Genomic DNA, 24942 nt, shown 5'->3' with positions numbered 1-24942 from the left:
ACAGTCCCACAAAGTCACACAGGACCACACAGAAAGTCACCCAGGACCACACACGGAGACAAACAGTCCCATAAAGTCACCCAGGAGAACACACAGAGAAACAGTCCCATAAAGTCACCCAGGAGAACACAGAGAAACAGACCCACAGTCACCCAGGAGAACACACAGAGAAACAGACCCACAGTCACCCAGGAGAACACACAGAGAAACAGACCCACAGTCACCCAGGAGAACACACAGAGAAACAGACCCACAGTCACCCAGGAGAGCACACAGAGAAACAGACCCACAGTCACCCAGGAGAACACACAGAGAAACAGACCCACAGTCACCCAGGAGAACACACAGAGAAACAGACCCACAGTCACCCAGGAGAACACACAGAGAAACAGACCCACAGTCACCCAGGAGAACACACAGAGAAACAGACCCACAGTCACCCAGGAGAACACACAGAGAAACAGACCCACAGTCACCCAGGAGAACACACAGAGAAACAGACCCACAGTCACCCAGGAGAACACACAGAGAAACAGACCCACAGTCACCCAGGAGAACACACAGAGAAACAGACCCACAGTCACCCAGGAGAACACACAGAGAAACAGACCCACAGTCACCCAGGAGAACACACATAGAAACAGACCCACAGTCACACAGGAGAACACACAGAGAAACAGACCCACAGTCACACAGGAGAACACACAGAGAAACAGACCCACAGTCACACAGGAGAACACACAGAGAAACAGTTCCACAGTAAAACACAGTCACAAGGAACACACACAGACAGTTAAACACAATGAGACATAGTAAAACTCACAATCACACACTCACTATGACAATATGAGTAACAAATGGAGACAAAATAGCAAAACACAGTGAATCACGGTTACAGGTTAAAATACACAATGAGACAGTGACAATAAAACACAAAGAAAAAGTGACAAACCACACGGAAACACTATCACAAGATACAACACAGACCACAGTAAATCACAGAGACATACAGAGTCACATAAAAAGCACATCCAGACAAAACCAAACAGTAAAACAGTGAGTCATAGTTACAGGATAATAAAGACACAATGACAATAATACACTCCCAAACAGTCAGACGGGTAAACACAACACAAAACACACGGAGAAACACAAATACACAGTGAAGACAGTCACAACCACTCACAATCAAAGTCAAGCACACAGTAACAGTCACGAAACAAAGTCAAACCGGTTCTGGAGAAAATACACAGTGAAACACAGTCGCACAACAATACACTCAGAAACGGTAAAACACAGTGACACAGAGTAACAATCAAACGGCCAGATCGCAGTCACAGGATAAGATACACAGTGAGACAGTCACACAATAACACACTCAGAAACAGTCAAACACAGTGACACAGAGTAACACTCAAACAGCCAGATCACAGTCACAGGATAAAATACACAGTGAGACACAGTCACACAATAACACACACAGAGATACACAGTATCATAGTAAAGCACATCGAGACAGTTACAGGATCAAATACACAAACACAGCCACAAAATAAAACACTCAGAGACACAGAGTCACTCCATAAAACTGTGATAATTACATGAAAAAACAGTAACACACACACAGTCACACAGTAAAACACGAATCACAGAATAAAAATACACAGAGACACACAGCCATACAGTCAAACAGTGAGAGAGACACAGTAATACAGTGAGACAGACAGACACAGAAGCTCCGTCCCTGACTCTGAAATCACAATCTGTCACACACTGGCACACAGCAGGCCAGGAGACCGCTAACGAGAGAGACTAATAGATTCTGAATGGGGGGCTGACAGAGCTGCTTGGCCGTGCTGCCAGCGGGAGGCGTGTTAAACGATCTCAGAGATAGCGAGCCGCTCCAAGAGGCTAAACGGCCATCTGTGATCCTGCTGGGAAGAGTCTGGCCTGCCCGTCGCCTTGGCAACCGCTCCGTCTCCCTTTCGCACTGTCTTGTTAGGCCCGGGGCTGTGTGCCGAGGGACTGTCAGCGCGTCTGTACAACACACAACACACACTGTCAGGACCAGGACTGTGTGAGAGGAACAGTCAGCGCGTCCGTACAACACACAACACACACTGTCAGGACCAGGACTGTGTGAGAGGAACAGTCAGCGCGTCTGTACAACACGCACACACTGTCAGGACCAGGACTGTGTGAGAGGAACAGTCAGCACGTCCGTACAACACACAACACACTGTCAGCACATCTGTACAACACACACTGTCAGGACCAGGACTGTGTGAGAGGAACTGTCAGCGTGTCCGTACAACACACAACACACACTGTCAGGACCAGGACTGTGTGAGAGGAACAGTCAGCGTGTCTGTACAACACACAACACACACCGTCAGGACCAGGACTGTGTGAGAGGAACAGTCAGCGTGTCTGTACAACACACAACACACACCGTCAGGACCAGGACTGTGTGAGAGGAACAGTCAGCGTGTCTGTACAACACACAACACACACCGTCAGGACCGGGACTGTGTGAGAGGAACAGTCAGCACATCTGTACAACACACAACACACACTGTCAGGACCGGGACTGTGTGAGAGGAACAGTCAGCGTGTCTGTACAACACACAACACACACTGTCAGGACCGGGACTGTGTGAGAGGAACAGTCAGCGTGTCTGTACAACACACAACACACACTGTCAGGACCAGGACTGTGTGAGAGGAACAGTCAGCGCGTCCGTACAACACACAACACACACTGTCAGGACCAGGACTGTGTGAGAGGAACAGTCAGCACGTCTGTACAACACACACTGTCAGGACCAGGACTGTGTGAGAGGAACAGTCAGCGCGTCTGTACAACACACAACACACACTGTCAGGACCAGGACTGTGTGAGAGGAACAGTCAGCGTGTCTGTACAACACACAACACACACTGTCAGGACCAGGACTGTGTGAGAGGAACAGTCAGCACGTCTGTACAACACACACTGTCAGGACCAGGACTGTGTGAGAGGAACAGTCAGCGCGTCTGTACAACACACACTGTCAGGACCAGGACTGTGTGAGAGGAACAGTCAGCGCGTCTGTACAACACACAACACACACTGTCAGGACCAGGACTGTGTGAGAGGAACAGTCAGCACGTCTGTACAACACACAACACACACTGTCAGGACCAGGACTGTGTGAGAGGAACAGTCAGCGTGTCTGTACAACACACAACACACACTGTCAGGACCAGGACTGTGCGAGAGGAACAGTCAGCGTGTCTGTACAACACACAACAACACACTGTCAGGACCAGGACTGTGTGAGAGGAACAGTCAGCACATCCGTACAACACACAACACACACTGTCAGGACCAGGACTGTGTGAGAGGAACAGTCAGCACGTCTGTACAACACACAACACACACTGTCAGGACCAGGACTGTGTGAGAGGAACAGTCAGCGTGTCTGTACAACACGCACACACCGACACGCTGAGGCGCGCGCACAGAGAGCCCGACACACACACAGTCGGCCTGCTCTCTCTGTGCGGCGTGTGTGTGTGAGGCAGAGGCAGAGGGAGTGCGCAGTAGGAGCTCCGCTGGCTGTGCTTGTTTAGCAGAGCCCCGAGAGAGAGAGAGAAACGGGGCCTGGCTATAAATAGCCCTTCCGAGCCGAGCTGATTCCAGCCTGCGAGGAGAGGAGAGCCACACACACACACAGCACCACGCCACACAGAGTAAACAACTTCTCTTTATTTCAAAGAGCTGGAGTCGTCAATACTGTGCTGCCATGTTCGTGTGGAGACACCGAGGGAAACCGGGAGAGAGAGAGAGAGAGGACATGAAGACCGAACCGCACACCCCCCAGTCTGTCTTCAGAAAGCCCTGTCCCCCAGAACTCCCCCCCCCCCCCCCCAAAAGAGAGAGCACCTACCGGCCCCACATTCAGACAGCCCGACTCCTGCATCTGCTGTGAGCTCACTGCTGGAAAAACCACAGTACAGTGGGGGTCACGCCCAGCGAGATCGGGGTACAAACACAGTACAGTGCAGTAAAGCCCAGTGAGGTCAGGGTAAAAGAGCAGTACAGTGCAGTAAAGCCCAGTGAGATCAGGGTAAAAGAAGAGTACAGTGCAGTAAAGCCCAGTGAGATCAGGGTAAAAGAAGAGTACAGTACAGTGCAGTAATGCCCAGTGAGATCAGGGTAAAAACACAGTACACTGAAGCAAAGCCCAGTGAGATCAGGGTAAAAGAATAGTACAGTGCAGTGCAGTAAAGCCCAATGAGATCAGGGTAAAAACACAGTACAGTGCAGTGCTGTAATGCCCAGGGAGATCAGGGTAAAAACACAGTACAATAAAGCCCAGTGAGAACAGGGTAAAATTACAGTACAGTGCAGTAAAATCCAGTGAGATCAGTGTAAAAACACAGTCCAGCGCAGTAAAGCCCAGGGAGATCAGGGTAAAAACATAGTACAGTGCAATAACGCCCAGGGAGATCCACACAATAAAGTGTGGTATAGTCTAGTGAAATCAGGGTACAATACTGCAGTAAAACCCAGTCAGATCAGGGAACAGCAGTCATGGGCTCATGTTACAGTACTGCAGTAAAGTCAAGTACTGTATGATTAAAGCAACGTAGTGATGTCACGTGACTTTACTTCAGGTTACAGTCCTGCAGTAAATTCATGCGAGATCAGGTTACAGTACTGCAGTAAAGTCATGTGAGATCAGGTGACAGTACTACAGTAAAGTCACATGAGATCAGTAGTGGAGTAAAGTCATGTGAGATCAGGTTACAGTACTGCAGGAAAGTCACGTGAGATCAGTAGTGGAGTAAAGTCACCTGAGATCAGGTTACAGTACTACAGTAAAGTCACATGAGATCAGTAGTGCAGTAAAGTCATGTGAGATCAGGCTACAGTACTACAGTAAAGTCACCTGAGATCAGGTTACAGTACTACAGTAAAGTCACCTGAGATCAGGTTACAGTACTGCAGTAAAGTCACATGAGATCAGTAGTGCAGTAAAGTCATGTGAGATCAGGTTACAGTACTACAGTAAAGTCACGTGAGATCAGTAGTGCAGTAAAGTCACGTGAGATCAGGCTACAGTACTACAGTAAAGTCACCTGAGATCAGGTTACAGTACTACAGTAAAGTCACCTGAGATCAGTAGTGCAGTAAAGTCACCTGAGATCAGGTTACAGTACTGCAGTAAAGTCACATGAGATCAGTAGTGCAGTAAAGTCATGTGAGATCAGGCTACAGTACTACAGTAAAGTCACCTGAGATCAGGTTACAGTACTACAGTAAAGTCACCTGAGATCAGTAGTGCAGTAAAGTCATGTGAGATCAGGCTACAGTACTACAGTAAAGTCACCTGAGATCAGGTTACAGTACTACAGTAAAGTCACCTGAGATCAGTAGTGCAGTAAAGTCATGTGAGATCAGTAGTGCAGTAAAGTCATGTGAGATCAGTAGTGCAGTAAAGTCATGTGAGATCAGTAGTGCAGTAAAGTCATGTGAGATCAGGTGACAGTACTGCAGTAAAGTCATGCGAGATCAGTAGTGCAGTAAAGTCATGTGAGATCAGGCTACAGTACTACAGTAAAGTCACCTGAGATCAGGTTACAGTACTACAGTAAAGTCATGTGAGATCAGTAGTGCAGTAAAGTCATGCGAGATCAGTAGTGGAGTAAAGTCATGTGAGATCAGGTTACAGTACTGCAGTAAAGTCACATGAGATCAGTAGTGCAGGAAAGTCATGTGAGATCAGTAGTGCAGTAAAGTCATGTGAGATCAGTACTGCAGTAAAGTCATGTGAGATCAGTAGTGGAGTAAAGTCATGCGAGATCAGGTTACAGTACTACAGTAAAGTCACGTGAGATCAGGTGACAGTACTACAGTAAAGTCATGCGAGATCAGTAGTGGAGTAAAGTCATGTGAGATCAGGTTACAGTACTGCAGTAAAGTCATGCGAGATCAGTAGTGCAGTAAAGTCATGTGAGATCAGGTGACAGTACTGCAGTAAAGTCATGCGAGATCAGTAGTGCAGGAAAGTCACCTGAGATCAGGACACACTCACAGGGGGGGTACTCAGGACCAGGTACGTCTGGGACGTGACATTCCTCCTCTCTGGGGTACCACAGCCCCCCAGGCCTGGGGTCAGAGCTCCGGGGGCACTGTGGGGCCGTGGAGGTGTTGGGGGGGGGGACGGGTCTCCCGAACGTCCTTCTCCAGCTCCGGCTGGGGCACCCCCGACACACCGAAACCGACCGAGCTTGGCATGGGAGCATCGCGGAGGGGTCTAGACCCGACTCTTTGACAGAGAAAAACCACCAGCCCGGGAAACGGCCTACAGGGACAGAAACCAGCAAAACACGCCTAGAAAGCAAGTTCATCATCAAGGAAGCAGCCACAAAACGTGTATATATATATATCAAAATGGCGCAAAGGGGGAGGAGGTCCTCCAAAGGATTCTGGGAGTTGTAGTCTTTTTTTTTAGAAAAACAAACATGTCCGCAGGCGGGGTGAGGCTTCGTCCGATTTCACGTTTGTGTCCCGCGGGCGGCAGACCAGAAACTGGTGCCATCCCGGCTCTGGGCGCGGGGCCCGGCCTCCTGAAGCGGTGTGTGGAGAGCCGGAGCCAAAATGGCGGCCGGCGGGGGCTCGGTTGCCCCGCGTGCGTTCCTCCAGGTGGCGCCGGCGATGCTGGGGCTGTTCTCTTCTGAAGCTCCCGATACTCTCACCGGAAACTCAGAAACACTCACCCGCCACGCAACGGCAGCCTCACCCAGTACATTACTCACTCCTTACTCTACACACTCCTCAGATACTGACCACACTCGCGTCCAATACTCAAAACAGTCCTTCGATACTGACCACAGTCTCGTCCGATACTCAAAACTGTCCTCTAATACTGACCACAGTCTCGTCAGATACTCAAAACAGTCGTCCAATACTGACAATACTCTCGCGTCCGATACTCAAAACAGTCCTTCGATACTGACCACAGTCTCGTCCGTTACTCAAAACTGTCCTCTAATACTGACCACAGTCTCGTCCGATACTCAAAACAGTCCTTCGATACTGACCACAGTCTCGTCCGTTACTCAAAACTGTCCTCTAATACTGACCACAGTCTCGTCCGATACTCAAAACTGTCCTCTAATACTGACCACAGTCTCGTCCGATACTCAAAACTGTCCTCTAATACTGACCACAGTCTCGTCCGATACTCAAAACTGTCCTCTAATACTGACAGTACTCTCTCGTCCGATACTCAAAACAGTCGTCCAATACTGACAATACTCTCGCGTCCGATACTCAAAACAGTCGTCCAATACTGACAATACTCTCGCGTCCGATACTCAAAACAGTCCTTCGATACTGACCACAGTCTCGTCCGTTACTCAAAACTGTCCTCTAATACTGACCACAGTCTCGTCCGATACTCAAAACAGTCGTCCAATACTGACAGTACTCTCTCGTCCGATACTCAAAACAGTCGTCCAATACTGACCACACTCTCGTCCGATACTCAAAACAGTCCTCTAATACTGACAATACTCTCGTCCGATACTCAAAACAGTCCTCTGATACTGACAATACTCGCGTCCGATACTCAAAACAGTCCTTCGATACTGACCACAGTCTCGTCCGTTACTCAAAACTGTCCTCTAATACTGACCACAGTCTCGTCCGATACTCAAAACAGTCGTCCAATACTGACAATACTCTCTCGTCCGATACTCAAAACAGTCGTCCAATACTGACAATACTCTCTCGTCCGATACTCAAAACAGTCCTCCAATATTGACAATACCCATGTCTTATACTCAAAACAGCCCACTAATACTGACAATACTCGCGTCTGATTCTCAAAACAGTCCACTAATACCGACAATACTCGCGTCTGATTCTCAAAACAGTCCTCTAATACTGACCACACTCTTGTTTAATACCAAAGACACTAATCAAACACTGACAATACTCTTGTCTGATACTCAAAACAGTCCTCAAATACTGAGAAGACTCTCGTCCGACAGTCAAGACACTCCTCTGACAAGACTCTCGTCCGACAGTCAAGACACTCCTCTGACAAGACTCTCGTCCGACAGTCAAGACACTCCTCTAACACCGACGACACTCTTGGCTGTCCAGGAGGAGAGCGAGACAGCCGCCTGCCTTGTCCTCTTGCGCCCCCTGGGGGAGACTGGCGGAGTCGCAGCGGGAGGGAGAGCAGGTCGAACCCCGGCCAGCAGCGCCTCCAGACCAGGAAGTCCTGTATCCGGGGGAGACTCCTCTCGCGCAGATGTGATCCAGTCGGGCCAGGGGCAGGGTTGAGGGTCCGGCTGGCTTGGGGTTGAGGGTCCAGGGACCGGTCCAGTCCAGGGTCTAGAGTGCAGGGTCCAGGGGCCTGTCCAGTCCAGGGTCTAGAGTGCAGGGTCCAGGGGCCTGTCCAGTCCAGGGTCCAGAGTGCAGGGTCCAGGGTCCAGGGTCCGGGGGCCTGTCCAGTCCAGGGTCCGGGGGCCTGTCCAGTCCAGGGTCCAGAGAGCAGGGTCCAGGGTCCAGGGGCCAGGGGCCTGTCCAGACCAGGGTCCGGAGTGCAGGGTCCAGGGACCAGGGGCCTGTCCAGACTAGGGTCCAGAGAGCAGGGTCCAGGGTCCAGGGGCCTGTCCAGACCAGGGTCCAGAGTGCAGGGTCCAGGGGCCTGTCCAGTCCAGGGTCCAGAGTGCAGGGTCCAGGGGCCTGTCCAGACCAGGGTCCAGGGGCCTGTCCAGACCAGGGTCCAGGGGCCTGTCCAGTCCAGGGTCCAGAGAGCAGGGTCCAGGGTCCAGGGGCCTGTCCAGACCAGGGTCCAGAGAGCAGGGTCCAGGGGCCTGTCCAGACTAGGGTCCAGAGAGCAGGGTCCAGGGTCCAGGGGCCTGTCCAGTCCAGGGTCCAGTCCGGTCCAGGGTCAAGGGGCTGGTCCAGTCCAGTCCAGGGTCGAGGGGCTGGTCCAGCCCAGAGGCCGCCTGCTTCAGGGGCCGGTCCAGTCCAGTCCAGGGTCCAGCTGGTCCAGTCCAGGGTCCAGGGTTCGACTTCTCGGTCCAGGGCGGGAGGCGGTCGTAGTGTCAGGCAGGGGAATCCGGGAGCGTTATCGATCGCCGACAGGGCAGCAGGGGCAGTGAGCGAGGCCGGTCGGTCAGTGGGTCGGTCAGTCGGCGGGTCGGTGAAGGTGTCCGAGTCTCGGCGGGGGCGGGGCTAGGGCTCCCACTCGTCGTCGTGGTGCTGGGAGGCGATGATGACGACGACGGTGAGGATGGTGCACAGCACCATGGAGGCGATGCCCACCGCCAGGCTGATGAAGGAGAAGTTCCGGGCCTCCCGGGAGGCGATCTCCGCGGACACCATGTCGCCCCGGGCGATCGCCGTCCGCACCTGCAGGAGGAGGAGGAGGGTGAGACGCCAGCTGGGAGACCCGAGAGAAAGAGCGGAGAGGAGGGACGCAGGCCGGGAGAGAGAGAGAGCACTCTGGGAACTGAGAACAAGAGGAGCCACTCTACACAGAGGGGGGTGGGGGTGGGGAACAGGCTGCCCAGCCCTGTGGTTGAAGCCGATACCCTGGCTCCTCTCCAGACACAGCTGGGTGAGCTCCTCCAGTCAGGACAGGAGGCTCTGCTGTACACAGAGGGGGGTGGGGGTGGGGAACAGGCTGCCCAGCCCTGTGGTTGAAGCCGATACCCTGGCTTCTCTCCAGACACAGCTGGGTGAGCTCCTCCAGTCAGGACAGGAGGCTCTGCTGTACACAGAGGGGGGTGGGGGTGGGGAACATGTTGAAGCCGATACCCTGGCTCCTCCTGGGAACGAGCTGGTTGAGCTCCTCAGATCAATGAGCTGCCACCTGCCAAACAGGTTAAAGGGGCCAAGTAGCTCCTCTAGTTTGTGACCTGTCTTGTGTTCATTTAAAAAAAAAAAAAACTCACTGTAATCGTAATGATGGCGATGAGGTCAGAGGTCAGCACGAGAGAGGACAGAGGGGGACAGGAGGGAGACAGAGAGAGACCCCTCTCACCTGCACGGCCCTGATGGTGGCGATGAGGTCAGAGGTCAGCACACGAGAGAGGGGAGACAGGAGGGAGACCCCCCTCACCTGCACGGCCTTGATGATGGCGATGAGGTCAGAGGTCAGAGGTCAGCACACGAGAGAGGGGGGGCAGGGGGAGACAGGAGGGCGACAGAGAGAGACCCCTCTCACCTGCACGGCCTTGATGATGGCGATGATGCCGGTGGGCCAGAAGCAGCAGACGGTGGTCAGCACGGCGATGGGCAGGTAGTCATGGGGGGGGCGGCGGGGCTCCATCAGGGCAATGCCGGGGGGCATCTGCATGGCCATCTGCCCCTGGGCAACGCCGGGGGGGGCAGGGCCGGCCTGCATGTAGGGCTGCCCCTGAGAGGAGAGAGAGAGAGGGGCAAGATCATACACTGACCGACTGGACTAACTCAGCACCGCCCCGACCCCTGACCCCCGACCCCCGACCCCACTCACCTGGGCCCCCAGCGGGTAGACGGGCAGGTAGGCAGTGCAGGGCTGCAGCTGGAGGGGGTACCCCGTCTGCAGGTACCCCGCGGGCGGCATGGGCGCGGCCGACCCCTGGGTCTGCACCGTGTAGCCCTGGGGGCGCCCCAGCGTGCCGCAGTGGAACTGGGTCTCCTGCATGTACCCCTCGGGCGCGGAGTGGGGAGGGGGCGCGGGGGGGTAGGGGGGCTGGGGGTTACAGTGCGGGGGAGGGGGCAGGGGCCCCCCGTCCTGCATGTAGGGGGGAGGGGACATGGCGTGTCGACCGCTGTCTTCTAGACCTGGAGACACAGAGAGAGAGGGGATATTAATACAGCCCAGAACACCAACACTGGACACCAATACAGCCCAGTACACCAACACTGCAGTCCAATACAGCCCAGTACACCAACACTGGACACCAATACAGCCCAGAACACCAACACTGGACACCAATACAGCCCAGAACACCAACACTGGACACCAATACAGCCCAGAACACCAACACTGGACACCAATACAGCCCAGAACACTATCAATCTGGTCCAGTACACCAACACTGTACACCAATACAGCCCAGAACACCAACACTGCAGTCCAATACAGCCCAGAACACCAACACTGGACACCAATACAGCCCAGAACACCAACACTGCAGTCCAATATAGCCCAGTACACCAATACAGCCCAGTACACCAACACTGGACACCAATACAGCCCAGTACACCAACACTGGACACCAACACAGCCCAGTACACCAACACAGCCCAGTACACCAACACTGCAGTCCAATACAGCCCAGTACACCAACACTGTACACCAATACAGCCCAGTACACCAACATGGCACACTGATACAGCCCAGTACACTAACACTGTACACCAATACAGCCCAGTACACCAACACTGTACACTAACACTGGAGTCCAGTACACTAACACTGTACACCAATACAGCCCAGTACACCAACACTGCAGTCCAGTACACTAACACTGTACACCAATACAGCCCAGTACACTAACACTGGAGTCCAGTACACTAACACTGTACACCAATACAGCACAGTACACTAACACTGCAGTCCAGTACACTAACACCGTACACCAATACAGCCCAGTACACTAACACTGCAGTCCAGTACACTAACACTGTACACCAATACAGCCCAGTACACTAACACTGCAGTCCAGTACACTAACACCGTACACCAATACAGCCCAGTACACTAACACTGTACACCAATACAGAACAGAACACTATCAATCTGGTCCAGTACACTAACACCGTACACCAATACAGCCCAGTACACCAACACTGAACACCAATACAGCACAGAACACCAACACAGCAGTCCAATACAGCCCAGTACACCAATACAGCCCAGAACACTAACACTGTACACCAATACAGCCCAGTACACTAACATGGCACACTGATACAGCCCAGTACACCAACACTGCAGTCCAATACAGCCCAGTACACCAATACAGCACAGAACACTAACACTGCAGTCCAGTACAGCACAGAACACCAACACTGTACACCAATACAGCACACCGATACAACCCAGAACACTAACACCGTACACCAATACAGCCCAGTACACTAACACTGTACACCAATACAGCCCAGTACACTAACATGGCACACTGATACAGCACAGTAAACTAACACTGTACACCAATGCAGCCCAGTACACCAACACTGCAGTCCAGTACACCAATACAGAACAGAACACTAACACTACAGTACAGTACACTAATACAGTCCAGTCCATTAACACTACAGTACACTAATACAGTCAAATCCATTAACACTGCAGTCCAGAACACTAACACTGCAGTCCAGAATATTAACACTGTACACTAATACAGTACAGAACATTAACACTGCAGTACATTAATACAGTCGAGAGAGACAATCCAGACACACTGACAGGCTCTAGAGACAGACAGGTGACAGAGAGAGAGAGACAGACACACTGACAGGCTCTAGAGACAGACAGGTGACAGAGAGAGACAGACGGTCCAGACACACTGACACGCTCTAGAGACAGACAGGTGACAGAGAGAGACAGACGGTCCAGACACACTGACAGGCTCTAGAGACAGACAGGTGACAGAGAGAGAGAGACAGACACACTGACAGGCTCTAGAGACAGTCAGGTGACAGAGAGAGACAGACAGACACACTGACAGGCTCTAGAGACAGACAGGTGACAGAGAGAGACAGACGGTCCAGACACACTGACAGGCTCTAGAGACAGATAATATAGAGATTCCAGGACAGTCGCGATGATGGGGAGAAGCAGAGGGCGGACTCGGAGAGACGAGAGACGGGGACAGACGGACAGACGGTCCAGACAGAACCGGAACAGCAGCACCGGACGCGTCTGTACAAACACGCCTCACAGCAGCCTCGAAAAATCATTCTACACGACACCCCCCAATTTCAAACCCGCAGAGGGGCAGAGAGCCCCCCGCTCGGACACGACACGACACCCCGAGTTTCTCACCCCCCCCAGAGGGGCGAGAGAGACAGATCATACCGAGCCCACCAGCCCAGCCCCCGCCTCTCTCCCGGTACCGGTACCGGCTCCACACCGGCCCGGCGGACGGGCGACCCTACCGTGTTTTTCTGACGACATGGCGGGCGGAGAGACGTCTCTCCCCTGGTCGTGCGATTTCTCCTTTATTTTTCCTTTCTTTTCTTTCTCTCGCTCGCTCGCTCGCTCGCTGGTCTCCGCGTTAAGAGCCGAGACGCCCCCCTGTCGTCGTCGTCGTCGTCGTCTTGGTGGTCTTGGAGACGAGGAGGACGAGGATGAGGAGGAAGATGCTCACGGGGCTGGTGCTGAGGCTGAGGCTGTGAATTTCACTCCGCCCTGCCCACCAAGGCGCCGCCCATCGCCGCGACGACCCCCCCTCCCGCGGTTCTCGCCGGGCTGTTGACGAGGGTTAGTGAGGGTGCACACACCAATGATTAGTATTATGATGATGAGGAGGAGGAGGATGAAGGCAGTCTCGCAGAGCCGGCAGCGTCAGTCCGGCGAATAAGGGTTTTCTGTCGTTTTTCCTCTCTCTCTCTCACTCACACACAGCGCCGCAGTAACAGAAACAGCCTCTCCTCTCCTCCCCGTGTGTGTGTGTGCCTCTCTCTGTGTGCGAGTATGCACCTCTCTCCTCTGTGTGTGTGTGTGCGCGTGCGTGCGTGCGTTCCCTCCCTCTGTGTGAGAGAGTGTGTGTGTGTGAGAGAGAGAGAGAGCGCGCTCCCTCCCTCTCTGTGTGTGTGTGTGTTTCCTCCCTCTCTGCTCTATATTAACGTGCCGGGGTCTCCCGGCGAGGGTCCCGCATTCCGCAGTGCCCGCGATCACGCGTGTGTGTGTGTGTGGGGTCCCTTCTGCCAGTCACACACACACACACTCTCTTAGACACAGTGACGCATAACAACACTCGCACACACTGCCCCACACAGTGACACACAATCACACAACGACACTCGCACACTGTCACACACAATCACACAACGACATTCACTAACACACAGTCACGCAAAATCACACAACGACATTCACTAACACACAGTCACGCAAAATCACACAATGACATTCACTGACACACAGTCACGCACAATTCCACCTGCACTGTCACACAGTCACACACTCGCACACACTGTCACACACAGTGACACACCATCACACAATGACATTCACTAACACACAGTGACACACCATCACACAATGACATTCACTAACACACAGTGACACACCATCACACAATGACATTCACTAACACACAGTGACACACCATCACACAATGACATTCACTAACACACAGTCACGCACAATTCCACCTGCACTGTCACACAGTCACACACAGTGACACACAACGACAAATACGTACAGGGTGACAAATAGCCCTCGGGCGCACAGTGCACACAAAGGGGTCCCCTGTCAAACGCGAAGCCCCCCGGGGACGAAAGGCGCTATAGAGACCGAGGGGCCGGCGGAAGACCCCTGCTCGGCGCCTACGCCCGAACCGGAGCCGGTGCCGACCCGCTGGACCGGATCCTGCCACGGTGCTGCCCCGAGCCCGAACCCAAATTTAAAACCCAGCTCCAGTGACCGAGCACGGGGACGGGGTGGCGGAAAACTTCCTTTCCTTCTCGCCTTTAAAAAAATAAAAATATTTAAAAAAAAAAAAAATCAATAATCAATAAGCCGGCAGAGGCGGGATAAAAGACTCAGGGTGTCGGAAACTAAAACCCAGCCAAAACAAAAACCCAACAAGAACCGCCCCCCCCACATTAATAAGAATAAGTCTTCGTCATTATTATTATTATTATTATCATTATTATTATCAGAACGCAAATATCAGCACTAACACGAGAGAGAGAGAGAGTGGGTTGGACGGGAAGTCGGGGCGAGGTCCGGCCCCGTCGAAAGCGAAACTCGGAACCGCAGAGCACCGAGCCCCGAGCCCCGGGAGCTGGGATTCACAGACACCCCGAAACAGCACCGGGGGAGAGAGAAGGAGGGGGTGACGCCCGCCCGACCGACCGACAATGGCTCAGGCTCCGGCCAGCCTGGAGACCACCTCCGCCCTGGCCGCCGATCTGGAGTGCCCGGTGTGCCTGGAGCTCTTCCGCGACCCGCTGCTGTTGGACTGCGGCCACAACATCTGCCGGGCCTGCGTGGCCGCGGTCCTGCGAGGCGGGGGGGCCGCGGCTGCTCCCGCGCTGTGCCCCGAGTGCCGGGCGGCCGTGCCGGACCCGGCCTCGCTGAAGACCAACCGGGCGCTGCGGAACCTGGCGGACCGCGCCCGGCAGCTGCTCCTAAGCGAGCCCGGGGATCGCGGTGGGCGGGTAGGCCCGGGTCCGAGCCCCGGTTCGGGTTCGGGCCCGGGCAGCTGGGCGGACCGGTGCCCCCGGCACGGCGAGGAGCTGGAGTTTTACTGCCACACGGACCGGCGGCTGACCTGCCGGGCGTGCCGGGCCCCGGGCGATCACGACGGACACGCCGTGCGTCCGCTGGCGGAGGCGGCGGGCGTGTACAAGGTGGGGTAAAAACTTAACAAAACCAAAGAAAGAAACCCACGCAGCGTTCAGATATCGCCTCGCAACAAGCCGAGTCATTATCATTACTATCATTACTATTATTATTATTATTATTATCATTATCGTGAAACTCCACCCGACGATATTCTGCTTCGAAAAAAAAGCCAGAAATGAATCGTGGGGGGTTTTACCCAACATTTCCCGAGTACTGACCACGCGTGACGAGACCGCGCACGGCATCGACCCCTCCATTTCCACGCGCGCACGTGCAGACGTGGGCCAGCTGGCCCCCGCTTCGCCTAATTGAATAATTAACCCCTCCTCACGCGCGGCGTCATCGCGTCGGCTCTGTAGAAAGAGTGTTCTGTTTTGTTTTGGGGGGGGGGTTGCCGAATTTCGGGGTACCCCCGGTTAGTTCTGCGACCCGGCAGTGAACAGACGTGTTCATGAACCTGGGAACAGTAACGACTCCCGTTACTAGATTGATCAGTCAGTCAGTCCTGTTACTGGGGCTATTGGGGATCAGTCAGTCCTGTTACTGGGGCGATTGGGGATCAGTCAGTCCTGTTACTGGGGGCGATCGGGGATGAGTCAGTCCTGTTACTGGGGTGATCGGGGATCAGTCAGTCCTGTTACTGGGGCGATCGGGGATGATTCAGTCCCGTTACTGGGGTGATCGGGGATCAGTCAGTCCTGGTATTGGGGCGATCGGGGGTGAGTCAGTCCTGTTACTGGGGCGATCTGGGATGAGTCAGTCCTATTATTGGGCCGATCGGGGATGAGTGAGTCCTGTTACTGGGGCGATCAGGGATGAGTCAGTCCCGTTACTGGGGTGATAGGGGATGAGTCAGTCCCATTACTGGGGTGATCGGGGATCAGTCAGTCCTGGTATTGGGGCGATAGGGGATGAGTCAGTCCTGTTACTGGGGTGATTGGGGATGATTCAGTCCCGTTACTGGGGTGATCGGGGATCAGTCGGTCCTGGTATTGGGGCGATCGGGGGTGAGTCAGTCCTGTTACTGGGGTGATTGGGGATGATTCAGTCCCGTTACTGGGGCGATCAGGGATGACTGAGTCCCGGTATTGGGGCGATCGGGGATGAGGGCGGGCTCGGCGATGTAACCGTGAGCTCGCCCGCGGTGAGAGCTGTGCTCGGACCCGAGCCCAGCAGTCACGCCGGCCCTGCTCTGTGCCCTGCAGGCCGAGCTGAGCGACGCCGTGCAGTTCCTGCTGACGGACAACCAGGCCCTGCGGAGCCTGCAGGAGGCCCAGCGGGCCGAGATCGCCGGGATTCAGGTGAGACCCCTCCCCCTCTCCCCCTCTCTCCTACCCCCGGCTCATACCTGCAGCCCTGACTCGGGGCGACCTGAGAGACTGGGGTCCCCCAGGAACAGTGAATTGGGGTTCCCCCTGGACCGGAGGTACAAGCCCCTGATTTAGGGTGACCTATGACGCGATCTTCATTGGGGTCCCCAGGAGCAGTGTAGACCCCTGATTTAGGGTGACCTATGACAGTATCTGTATTGGGGTCCACCAGGTGGAGTGTAGACCCCTGATTTAGGGTGGCCTATGACAGTATCTGTATTGGGGTCCACCAGGTGGAGTGTAGACCCCTGATTTAGGGTGACCTTTGACACTATCTGTATTGGGGTCCACCAGGTGCAGTGTAGACCCCTGATTTAGGGTGAGCTATGACAGTATCTGTATTGGGGTCCACCAGGTGCAGTGTAGACCCCTGATTTAGGGTGGCCTATGACAGTATCTGTATTGGGGTCCACCAGGTGGAGTGTAGACCCCTGATTTAGGGTGACCTATGACACTATCTGTATTGGGGTCCACCAGGTGGAGTGTAGACCCCTGATTTAGGGTGGCCTATGACAGTATCTGTATTGGGGTCCACCAGGTGGAGTGTAGACCCCTGATTTAGGGTGACCTATGACACTATCTGTATTGGGGTCCACCAGGTGCAGTGTAGACCCCTGATTTAGGGTGAGCTATGACAGTATCTGTATTGGGGTCCACCAGGTGCAGTGTAGACCCCTGATTTAGGTTGGCCTATGACAGTATCTGTATTGGGGTCCACCAGGTGGAGTGTAGACCCCTGATTTAGGGTGACCTATGACACTATCTGTATTGGGGTCCACCAGGTGCAGTGTAGACCCCTGATTTAGGGTGACCTATGACACTATCTGTATTGGGGTCCACCAGGTGCAGTGTAGACCCCTGATTTAGGGTGAGCTATGACAGTATCTGTATTGGGGTCCACCAGGTGCAGTGTAGACCCCTGATTTAGGGTGGCCTATGACACTATCTGTATTGGGGTCCACCAGGTGCAGTGTAGACCCCTGATTTAGGGTGACCTATGACACTATCTGTATTGGGGTCCACCAGGTGCAGTGTAGACCCCTGATTTAGGGTGAGCTATGACAGTATCTGTATTGGGGTCCACCAGGTGCAGTGTAGACCCCTGATTTAGGGTGGCCTATGACAGTATCTGTATTGGGGTCCACCAGGTGGAGTGTAGACCCCTGATTTAGGATGACCTATGACAGTATCTGTATTGGGGTCCACCAGGTGCAGTGTAGACCCCTGATTTAGGGTGACCTATGACACTATCTGTATTGGGGTCCACCAGGTGCAGTGTAGACCCCTGAGTTAGGGTGACCTATGGCACTATCTGTATTGGGGTCCACCAGGTGCAGTGTAGACCCCTGATTTAGGGTGACCTATGACACTATCTGTATTGGGGTCCACCAGGTGCAGTGTAGACCCCTGATTTAGGGTGACCTATGACAGTATCTGTATTGGGGTCCACCAGGTGCAGTGTAGACCCCTGATTTAGGGTGACCTATGGCACTATCTGTATTGGGGTCCACCAGGTGCAGTGTAGACCCCTGATTTAGGGTGACCTATGGCACTATCTGTATTGGGGTCCACCAGGTGCAGTGTAGACCCCTGATTTAGGGTGGCCTATGACACTCTCTGTACTGGGGTGCCCTGCCCCAGGAGCGGGGCTCGCTGCAGTGTCCAGTGAAGTACCCCACGGCTCCTCTGCGCCCCCCGCAGGAGAAGTCGCGCTCGCTGGCGGAGGGGCTGGCGGCGCAGTTCGGGGAGCTGCACGCGTTCCTGCGCCGGCGGGAGGACGAGCTGGCGGGCGAGCTGGCGCGGGCGGAGCGCGCGGCGCTGGCGCCCATGGGGAGCGGCCTGGCGCGGATCGAGGCCGCGCTGCGCGAAGGGACGGCCGCCGAGAGCCAGCTGCTGCCCGGCCTGGACCTCGCCGCGCCTCAGGACTTCCTGCAGGTGCGCGCGCCACTCCGGGCCCTGGGGGGGGCGACGGGAAGCACGGGCTTTACACAGAGGGGGGCGGGGGTGGGGAGCAGGCTGCCCAGCCCTGTGGTTGAAGCCGATACCCTGGCTACTCTCCAGACACAGCTGGGTGAGCTCCTCCAGTCAGGACAGGAGGCTCTACTGTACACAGAGGGGGGTGGGGGTGGGGAACAGGCTGAGCGAAACCGATGGGTTGTTTAAGAGCTCAGCCCTACCTGTGCTGATGAGAGTCTGCGCCTGTCTCGGCAGTGGTGGGGTGAGAGGGGGACCGCGGCCGTGGACAGCCTGAAGGAGAGGGACCCCCCGACTCAAGAGGCGGAGGAGTGGGAGGTGATTACAGTCAGCGGGTGAGTCGCTGCCCTTCCGGAGAGAGAGACATCATGATGATAATAATAATCATTATTATTTCAGTTTCAGAGATCAGCCTGGTCTCTAGGCTAAACACCCCCGACTCCCGACTCCTCCTTCCTGCTTCCTGACTTCAGACTCCAGCTTCGTAACTCCCGTCTCCCGACTCAAGACTCCCGCCTCCTGCCTCCTGCCTCCTCCCTCCTGCTTCCTGTCTCCCAGACTGCTGTCTCCCAAACTCCTGTCTCCCGTCTCCCAGACTCAGCTGTATCCCGTCTCCCAGACTCAGCTGTCTCCCAGACTCAGCTGTCTCCCATCTCCCAGACTCAGCTGTCTCCCAGACTCATGTCTCCTGTCTCCCAGACTGCAGTCTCCCAGACTCAGCTGTCTCCCAGACTCGGCTGTCTCCCAGACTCGGCTGTCTCCCGTCTCCCAGACTCAGCTGTCTCCCAGACTCCTGTCTCCTGTCTCCCAGACTCCTGTCTCCTGTCTCCCAGACTGCTGTCTCCCGTCTCCCAGACTGCAGTCTCCCAGACTCAGCTGTCTCCCAGACTCGGCTGTCTCCCGTCTCCCAGACTGCAGTCTCCCAGACTCAGCTGTCTCCCAGACTCCTGTCTCCTGTCTCCCAGACTCCTGTCTCCTGTCTCCCAGACTGCAGTCTCCCAGACTCAGCTGTCTCCCAGACTCCTGTCTCCTGTCTCCCAGACTGCAGTCTCCCAGACTGCAGTCTCCCAGACTCAGCTGTCTCCCAGACTCCTGTCTCCTGTCTCCCAGACTGCAGTCTCCCAGACTCAGCTGTCTCCCAGACTCCTGTCTCCCGTCTCCCAGACTCGGCAGTCTCCCAGACTCGGCAGTCTCCCAGACTCGGCTGTCTCCCGTCTCCCAGACTGCAGTCTCCCAGACTCCTGTCTCCCAGACTCCTGTCTCCCAGACTCGGCTGTCTCCTGTCTCCCAGACTGCAGTCGACACCCCTGTGGCCCCCCTGCTCCCCCAGTGTCGAGTGGCCTGTGTGACTCTCCCTCTCTCCCCCCTGCAGGTACGAGTCCAGGCTGAAATCTGTGAGCGTGACACCCGGCTCTCTGTCCCTGGGGCCCTACGAGACTCACCTGCAGTACTTCATCTGGAGGGAGATGCAGCAGGTCCTCAGGACAGGTGTGTAGCAGTGTGTGCAGGTGTGTGCAGATGTGTACCAGTGTGTGCAGGTGTATGCAGGTGTGTACAGTTGCATACAGATGTGCACCAGAGTTTTCAGCTGTGTAGGGGTGTGTATTGGATGTGTTCAGGTGTGTGTGGGTGTGTACAGTTGCATAGAGGTGTGCACCAGGGTGTTCAGGTGTGTACAGTTGCATACAGATGTGCACCAGGGTGTTCAGGTGTGTACGGGTGTGTATTGGATGTGTTCAGGTGTGTGTGGGTGTGTACAGTTGCATACATGTGTGCACCAGGGTGTTCAGGTGTGTACGGGTGTGTATTGGATGTGTTCAGGTGTGTGTGGGTGTGTACAGTTCCATACAGGTGTGCACCAGGGTGTTCAGGTGTGTGCGGGTGTATATTGGATGTGTTCAGGTGTGTGTGGGTGTGTACAGTTCCATACAGGTGTGCACCAGGGTGTTCAGGTGTGTACGGGTATGTATAGGATGTGTTCAGGTGTGTGTGGGTGTGTACAGTTGCATACAGGTGTGCACCAGGGTGTTCAGGTGTGTACGGGTGTGTATAGGATGTGTTCAGGTGTGTGTGGGTGTGTACAGTTCCATACAGGTGTGCACCAGGGTGTTCAGGTGTGTACGGGTGTGTATAGGATGTGTTCAGGTGTGTGTGGGTGTGTACAGTTCCATACAGGTGTGCACCAGGGTGTTCAGGTGTGTTCGGGTATGTATAGGATGTGTTCAGGTGTGTACGGGTGTGTACAGTTGCATACAGGTGTGCACCAGGGTGTTCAGGTTCAACACCCATAAGGGCCAATACACAATACGTGCAGAGGCCGCCTGAGCCGAGCCAGCCAGTCACATCCGCCCTGGCCAGGCAGCGACGCCCCTCAGCTCACGGGGTACCCCCCTCTCTCCCCACCCCACCCAGTTCCCGATCGGCTCACCCTGGTGGACGCCGGCGACCCCTCCCTGGTGGTGGGAGCGGACGCGTGCAGCGTGCGGCGCGCGGACGCCCCGGGCCGCCAGCGCGGAGGCCCCCCGCCCGACCCCCCCGCCGCGGCCGTGCGCAGCCGGGAGACCTTCTCCTCCGGCGCGCACTACTGGGAGGTGGAAGTGGGGCAGAAGACGGACTGGAGCGTGGGCGTCCAGCTGGAGAAGGTCCAGGTACCGCAGCTCAGGGGCGTCGCGAGGGGCGGGGGTCGGGGGTCGGGGGTCTTGATGGGAGGGTTGCAGGTTCCAGTCCCGACAGGGAAAAAGGGTGATGGGGTGGGGCTCTTCTGTACACAGAGGGGGGTGGGGGTGGGGAACAGGCTGCCCAGCCCTGTGGTTGAAGCCGATACCCTGGCTTCTCTCCAGACACAGCTGGGTGAGCTCCTCCAGTCAGGACAGGAGGCTCTTCTGTACACAGAGGGGGGTGGGGGTGGGGAACAAGCTGCCCAGCCCTGTGGTTGAAGCCGATACCCTGGGGCTGCTCTCCAGACACAGCTGGGTGAGCTCCTCCAGTCAGGACAGGAGGCTCTGCTGTACACAGAGGGGGGTGGGGGTGGGGAACAGGCTGCCCAGCCATGTTATCCATGTTGGCTCCAGGGAGGGATACAGGGGTCCAGGGGTCCAGGGGTCCAGGGATGCAGGAATACAGGGGTCCAGGGGTCCAGGGATGCAGGTGTCCAGGGGTCCAGGGGTCCAGGGATGCAGGTGTCCAGGGGTCCAGGGGTGCAGGTGTCCAGGGGTCCAGGGGTCCAGGGGTCCAGGGATGCAGATGTCCAGGGGTACATGGGTCCAGGTGTCCAGGGGTCCAGGGGTCCAGGGGTCCAGGGGTGCAGGTGTCCAGGTGTCCAGGGGTCCAGGGGTCCAGGGGTACAGGGGTCCAGGGGTCCAGTCTCTAACCCTGCCTGCCCCCCCCCAGGAGAAGCAGACCCGCTGGATCGAGAAGCTGGCCAACTTCCTGTGGCCCCACAGCCTCGTGGTCCTGGAGCTGCGCGAGGGCAGCGGGTACCGGGTCAGCGCCGGCGCCGGGGGGGGCCCGGTGCGGCCCGCGGGCCGGCCCCGCCGCGTGGGGGTGTACCTGGACTGCGGGGCCCGCCGGGTCACCTTCTACAGCGCCGACGACATGAGCCCCCTCCACACCCAGGAGCACTGCCCCTCCCCCAGCATCGCCGCCCACCTGTGCCCCGGCCCGGCCCGCGGGGGGCGGAACCGCGACCCGCTGACGCTCTGCCGCTACTGAGGAGGAGGAGGAGGGGCCTTCCTCGCCGCACTGAGGCTCACTGAGGAGGAGGAGGAGGAGTCTTCCTCACCGCACTGAGTCTCACTGAGGAGGAGGAGGAGGAGGAGTCTTCCTCACCACACTGAGTCTCACTGAGGAGGAGGAGGAGGACAAGTCTTCCTCGCCGCGCGGAGGCTCACTGAGGAGGAGGAGTCTTCCTCACCGCACTGAGTCTCACTGAGGAGGAGGAGGAGGAGGACAAGTCTTCCTCGTCGCGCGGAGGCTCACTGAGGAGGAGGAGTCTTCCTCACCGCACTGAGTCTCACTGAGGAGGAGGAGGAGGAGGACAAGTCTTCCTCGTCGCGCGGAGGCTCACTGAGGAGGAGGAGTCTTCCTCACCGCACTGAGGCTCACTGAGGAGGAGGAGGAAGAGGGGCCTTCCTCACCGCGCGGAGGCTCACTGAGGAGGAGGAGGAGGTCTTCCTCACTGTACTGAGTCTCACTGAGGAGGAGGAGGAGGAGGAGGGGCCTTCCTCACCGCACTGAGTCTCACTGAGGAGGAGGAGGAGGAGGAGGAGGAGGGGCCTTCCTCACCGCACTGAGTCTCACTGAGGAGGAGGAGTCTTCCTCACCGCACTGAGTCTCACTGAGGAGGAGGAGGAGGGGCCTTCCTCACCACACTGAGGCTCACTGAGGAGGAGGAGGAGTCTTCCTCACCACACTGAGGCTCACTGAGGAGGAGGAGGAGGAGGAGTCTTCCTCACCGCACTGAGTCTCACTGAGGAGGAGGAGGAAGAGGGGCCTTTCTCATCGCACTGAGTCTCACTGAGGAGGAGGAAGAGGATGAAAGGGATAGAGTGAGGAAGGGATGTTCATTTAGTGAATCGAGAGGATGTGTGATGTGTGAGCCTTCATCATCGCACTATTATTGTTCCAGAGAGAGAGAGTGAGGAAGAGGGGGTGGGGAACATCCCAGGTCAGGGTGTGAAAGGTCAGAGGTCAGGGTGTCACAGGTCAGAGCCTTCGATCCACCGTGCCAGTGGCCTCCTGAGTCACGTCAATAAACGGAGAAAACGCACGCCCGCCTGGTGTCGCTTTCTGTCGTCTGCTTTTCCGTCTGGCGTTCGCTCACATGCACTGTCTGTGTGTGTGTGTGTGTCCTGTGATGGACTGGTGTCCTGTCCAGGGTGTGTGTGTGTGTGTGTGTGTGTGTGTGTCCTGTGATGGACTGGTGTCCTGTCCAGGGTGTGTGTGAGTGTATGTGTGTGTCCTGTGATGGACTGGTGTCCTGTCCAGGGTGTGTGAGTGAGTGTGTGTGTGTGTGTGTGTGTGTCCTGTGATGGACTGGTGTCCTGTCCAGTGTGTGTGTGTGTGTGTGTGTGTGTGTGTGTGTGTGTCCTGTGATGGACTGGTGTCCTGTCCAGGGTGTGCGAGTGTGTGTGTGTGTCCTGTGATGGACTGGTGTCCTGTCCAGGGTGTGTGAGTGTGTGTGTGTGTCCTGTGATGGACTGGTGTCCTGTCCAGGGTGTGTGAGTGTGTGTGTGTGTGTCCTGTGATGGACTGGTGTCCTGTCCAGGGTGTGTGTGTGTGTGTGTGTGTGTGTGTCCTGTGATGGACTGGTGTCCTGTCCAGGGTGTGTGAGTGTGTGTGTGTGTCCTGTGATGGACTGGTGTCCTGTCCAGGGTGTGTGAGTGTGTGTGTGTGTCCTGTGATGGACTGGTGTCCTGTCCAGGGTGTGTGAGTGTGTGTGTGTGTCCTGTGATGGACTGCTGTCCTGTCCAGGGGGAGCCCTGCCTTGTGCCCAGTGCTTGCTGGGACAGACTCCAGCTCCCCCCCGTGACCCTGAACTGGAAGAAGTGATCCGACGGTGGGCAGGTGGATGTGCGCCGCAGACTCTCCGGAAGGGACTGGTCCTTCTGTGGCTGGATCAGAGAGGAGGGAGCTACAGCATCTGTGCCCCACCTGTGACTCGAACCCGCAACCCCCGGCTGGTGATCCCACCCCCCCCCCGACTGCTGTGCCCTTTCGAGCTTTCTGAATAGAGGGGGCTGAGCCGCAGAAGACACCCCCACCCCTCCACCCTCGAGCTTCTGTAGCTTCGTGAGCCTTATCGTTCATCTGATCGCTCGGGAGATCGTTTCTACGGCAACCAGTCGGCGAATGAGCCGCTGCCTGCGGTGTCCCGGCTCTTGCCGATTCTGCAGATTCCTGGGGTGGATAAGGACGGGGCGGGCGAGGAAACGGGGTCTGATCTGATGGGTCTCGATCTCTTCCTGAGGGGTGAGGAGAGGAGAGAGAGAGGGGTTATGGTGAGTGTGTGAGTG

The 24942-nt window shown here is 55.9% G+C and overlaps 2 protein-coding genes across 6 annotated transcripts; one reads left to right on the top strand and one right to left on the bottom strand.

The window, feature by feature from the left end:
* Nucleotides 1–3731: 3731 nt before the first annotated feature.
* On the bottom strand, nucleotides 3732–15861 carry prrt1 (proline-rich transmembrane protein 1). Of its 5 annotated transcripts, none has more exons than XR_011191613.1 (5): nucleotides 13166–14416; nucleotides 10530–10840; nucleotides 10239–10430; nucleotides 8843–9421; nucleotides 3732–8773 (listed from the first exon to the last, which is right to left on the bottom strand). XR_011191613.1 is itself a non-coding variant. In XM_069198019.1 (5 exons), exons 2-5 carry the CDS (start codon nucleotides 13182–13184, stop codon nucleotides 9245–9247), a joined length of 699 nt encoding a protein of 232 aa, XP_069054120.1. In that variant the 5' UTR covers nucleotides 13185–13478; nucleotides 15803–15861; the 3' UTR covers nucleotides 3732–9244. The 5 variants fall into 5 exon arrangements, 3 of the variants coding, with proteins under 3 accessions (XP_069054120.1, XP_069054119.1, XP_069054118.1); XR_011191614.1 differs by having other exon boundaries at nucleotides 8881–9421; XM_069198019.1 differs by adding an exon at nucleotides 15803–15861 and having other exon boundaries at nucleotides 3732–9421; nucleotides 13166–13478.
* On the top strand, nucleotides 14912–23696 carry LOC138242463 (E3 ubiquitin-protein ligase TRIM11-like). Its single transcript, XM_069197989.1, has 7 exons — nucleotides 14912–15589; nucleotides 16790–16885; nucleotides 18656–18889; nucleotides 19166–19263; nucleotides 20301–20416; nucleotides 21341–21576; nucleotides 22319–23696. Exons 1-7 carry the CDS (start codon nucleotides 15098–15100, stop codon nucleotides 22637–22639), a joined length of 1593 nt encoding a protein of 530 aa, XP_069054090.1. The 5' UTR covers nucleotides 14912–15097; the 3' UTR covers nucleotides 22640–23696.
* The last annotated feature ends 1246 nt before the right edge of the window (nucleotides 23697–24942 follow it).

Source organism: Lepisosteus oculatus, chromosome 14 (genome assembly GCF_040954835.1).
Source record: "Lepisosteus oculatus isolate fLepOcu1 chromosome 14, fLepOcu1.hap2, whole genome shotgun sequence".
Taxonomy (NCBI): domain Eukaryota; kingdom Metazoa; phylum Chordata; class Actinopteri; order Semionotiformes; family Lepisosteidae; genus Lepisosteus; species Lepisosteus oculatus.
Note: the sequence above shows the minus strand (reverse complement) of the source record. Positions and strands in the feature narration are given on the sequence as shown.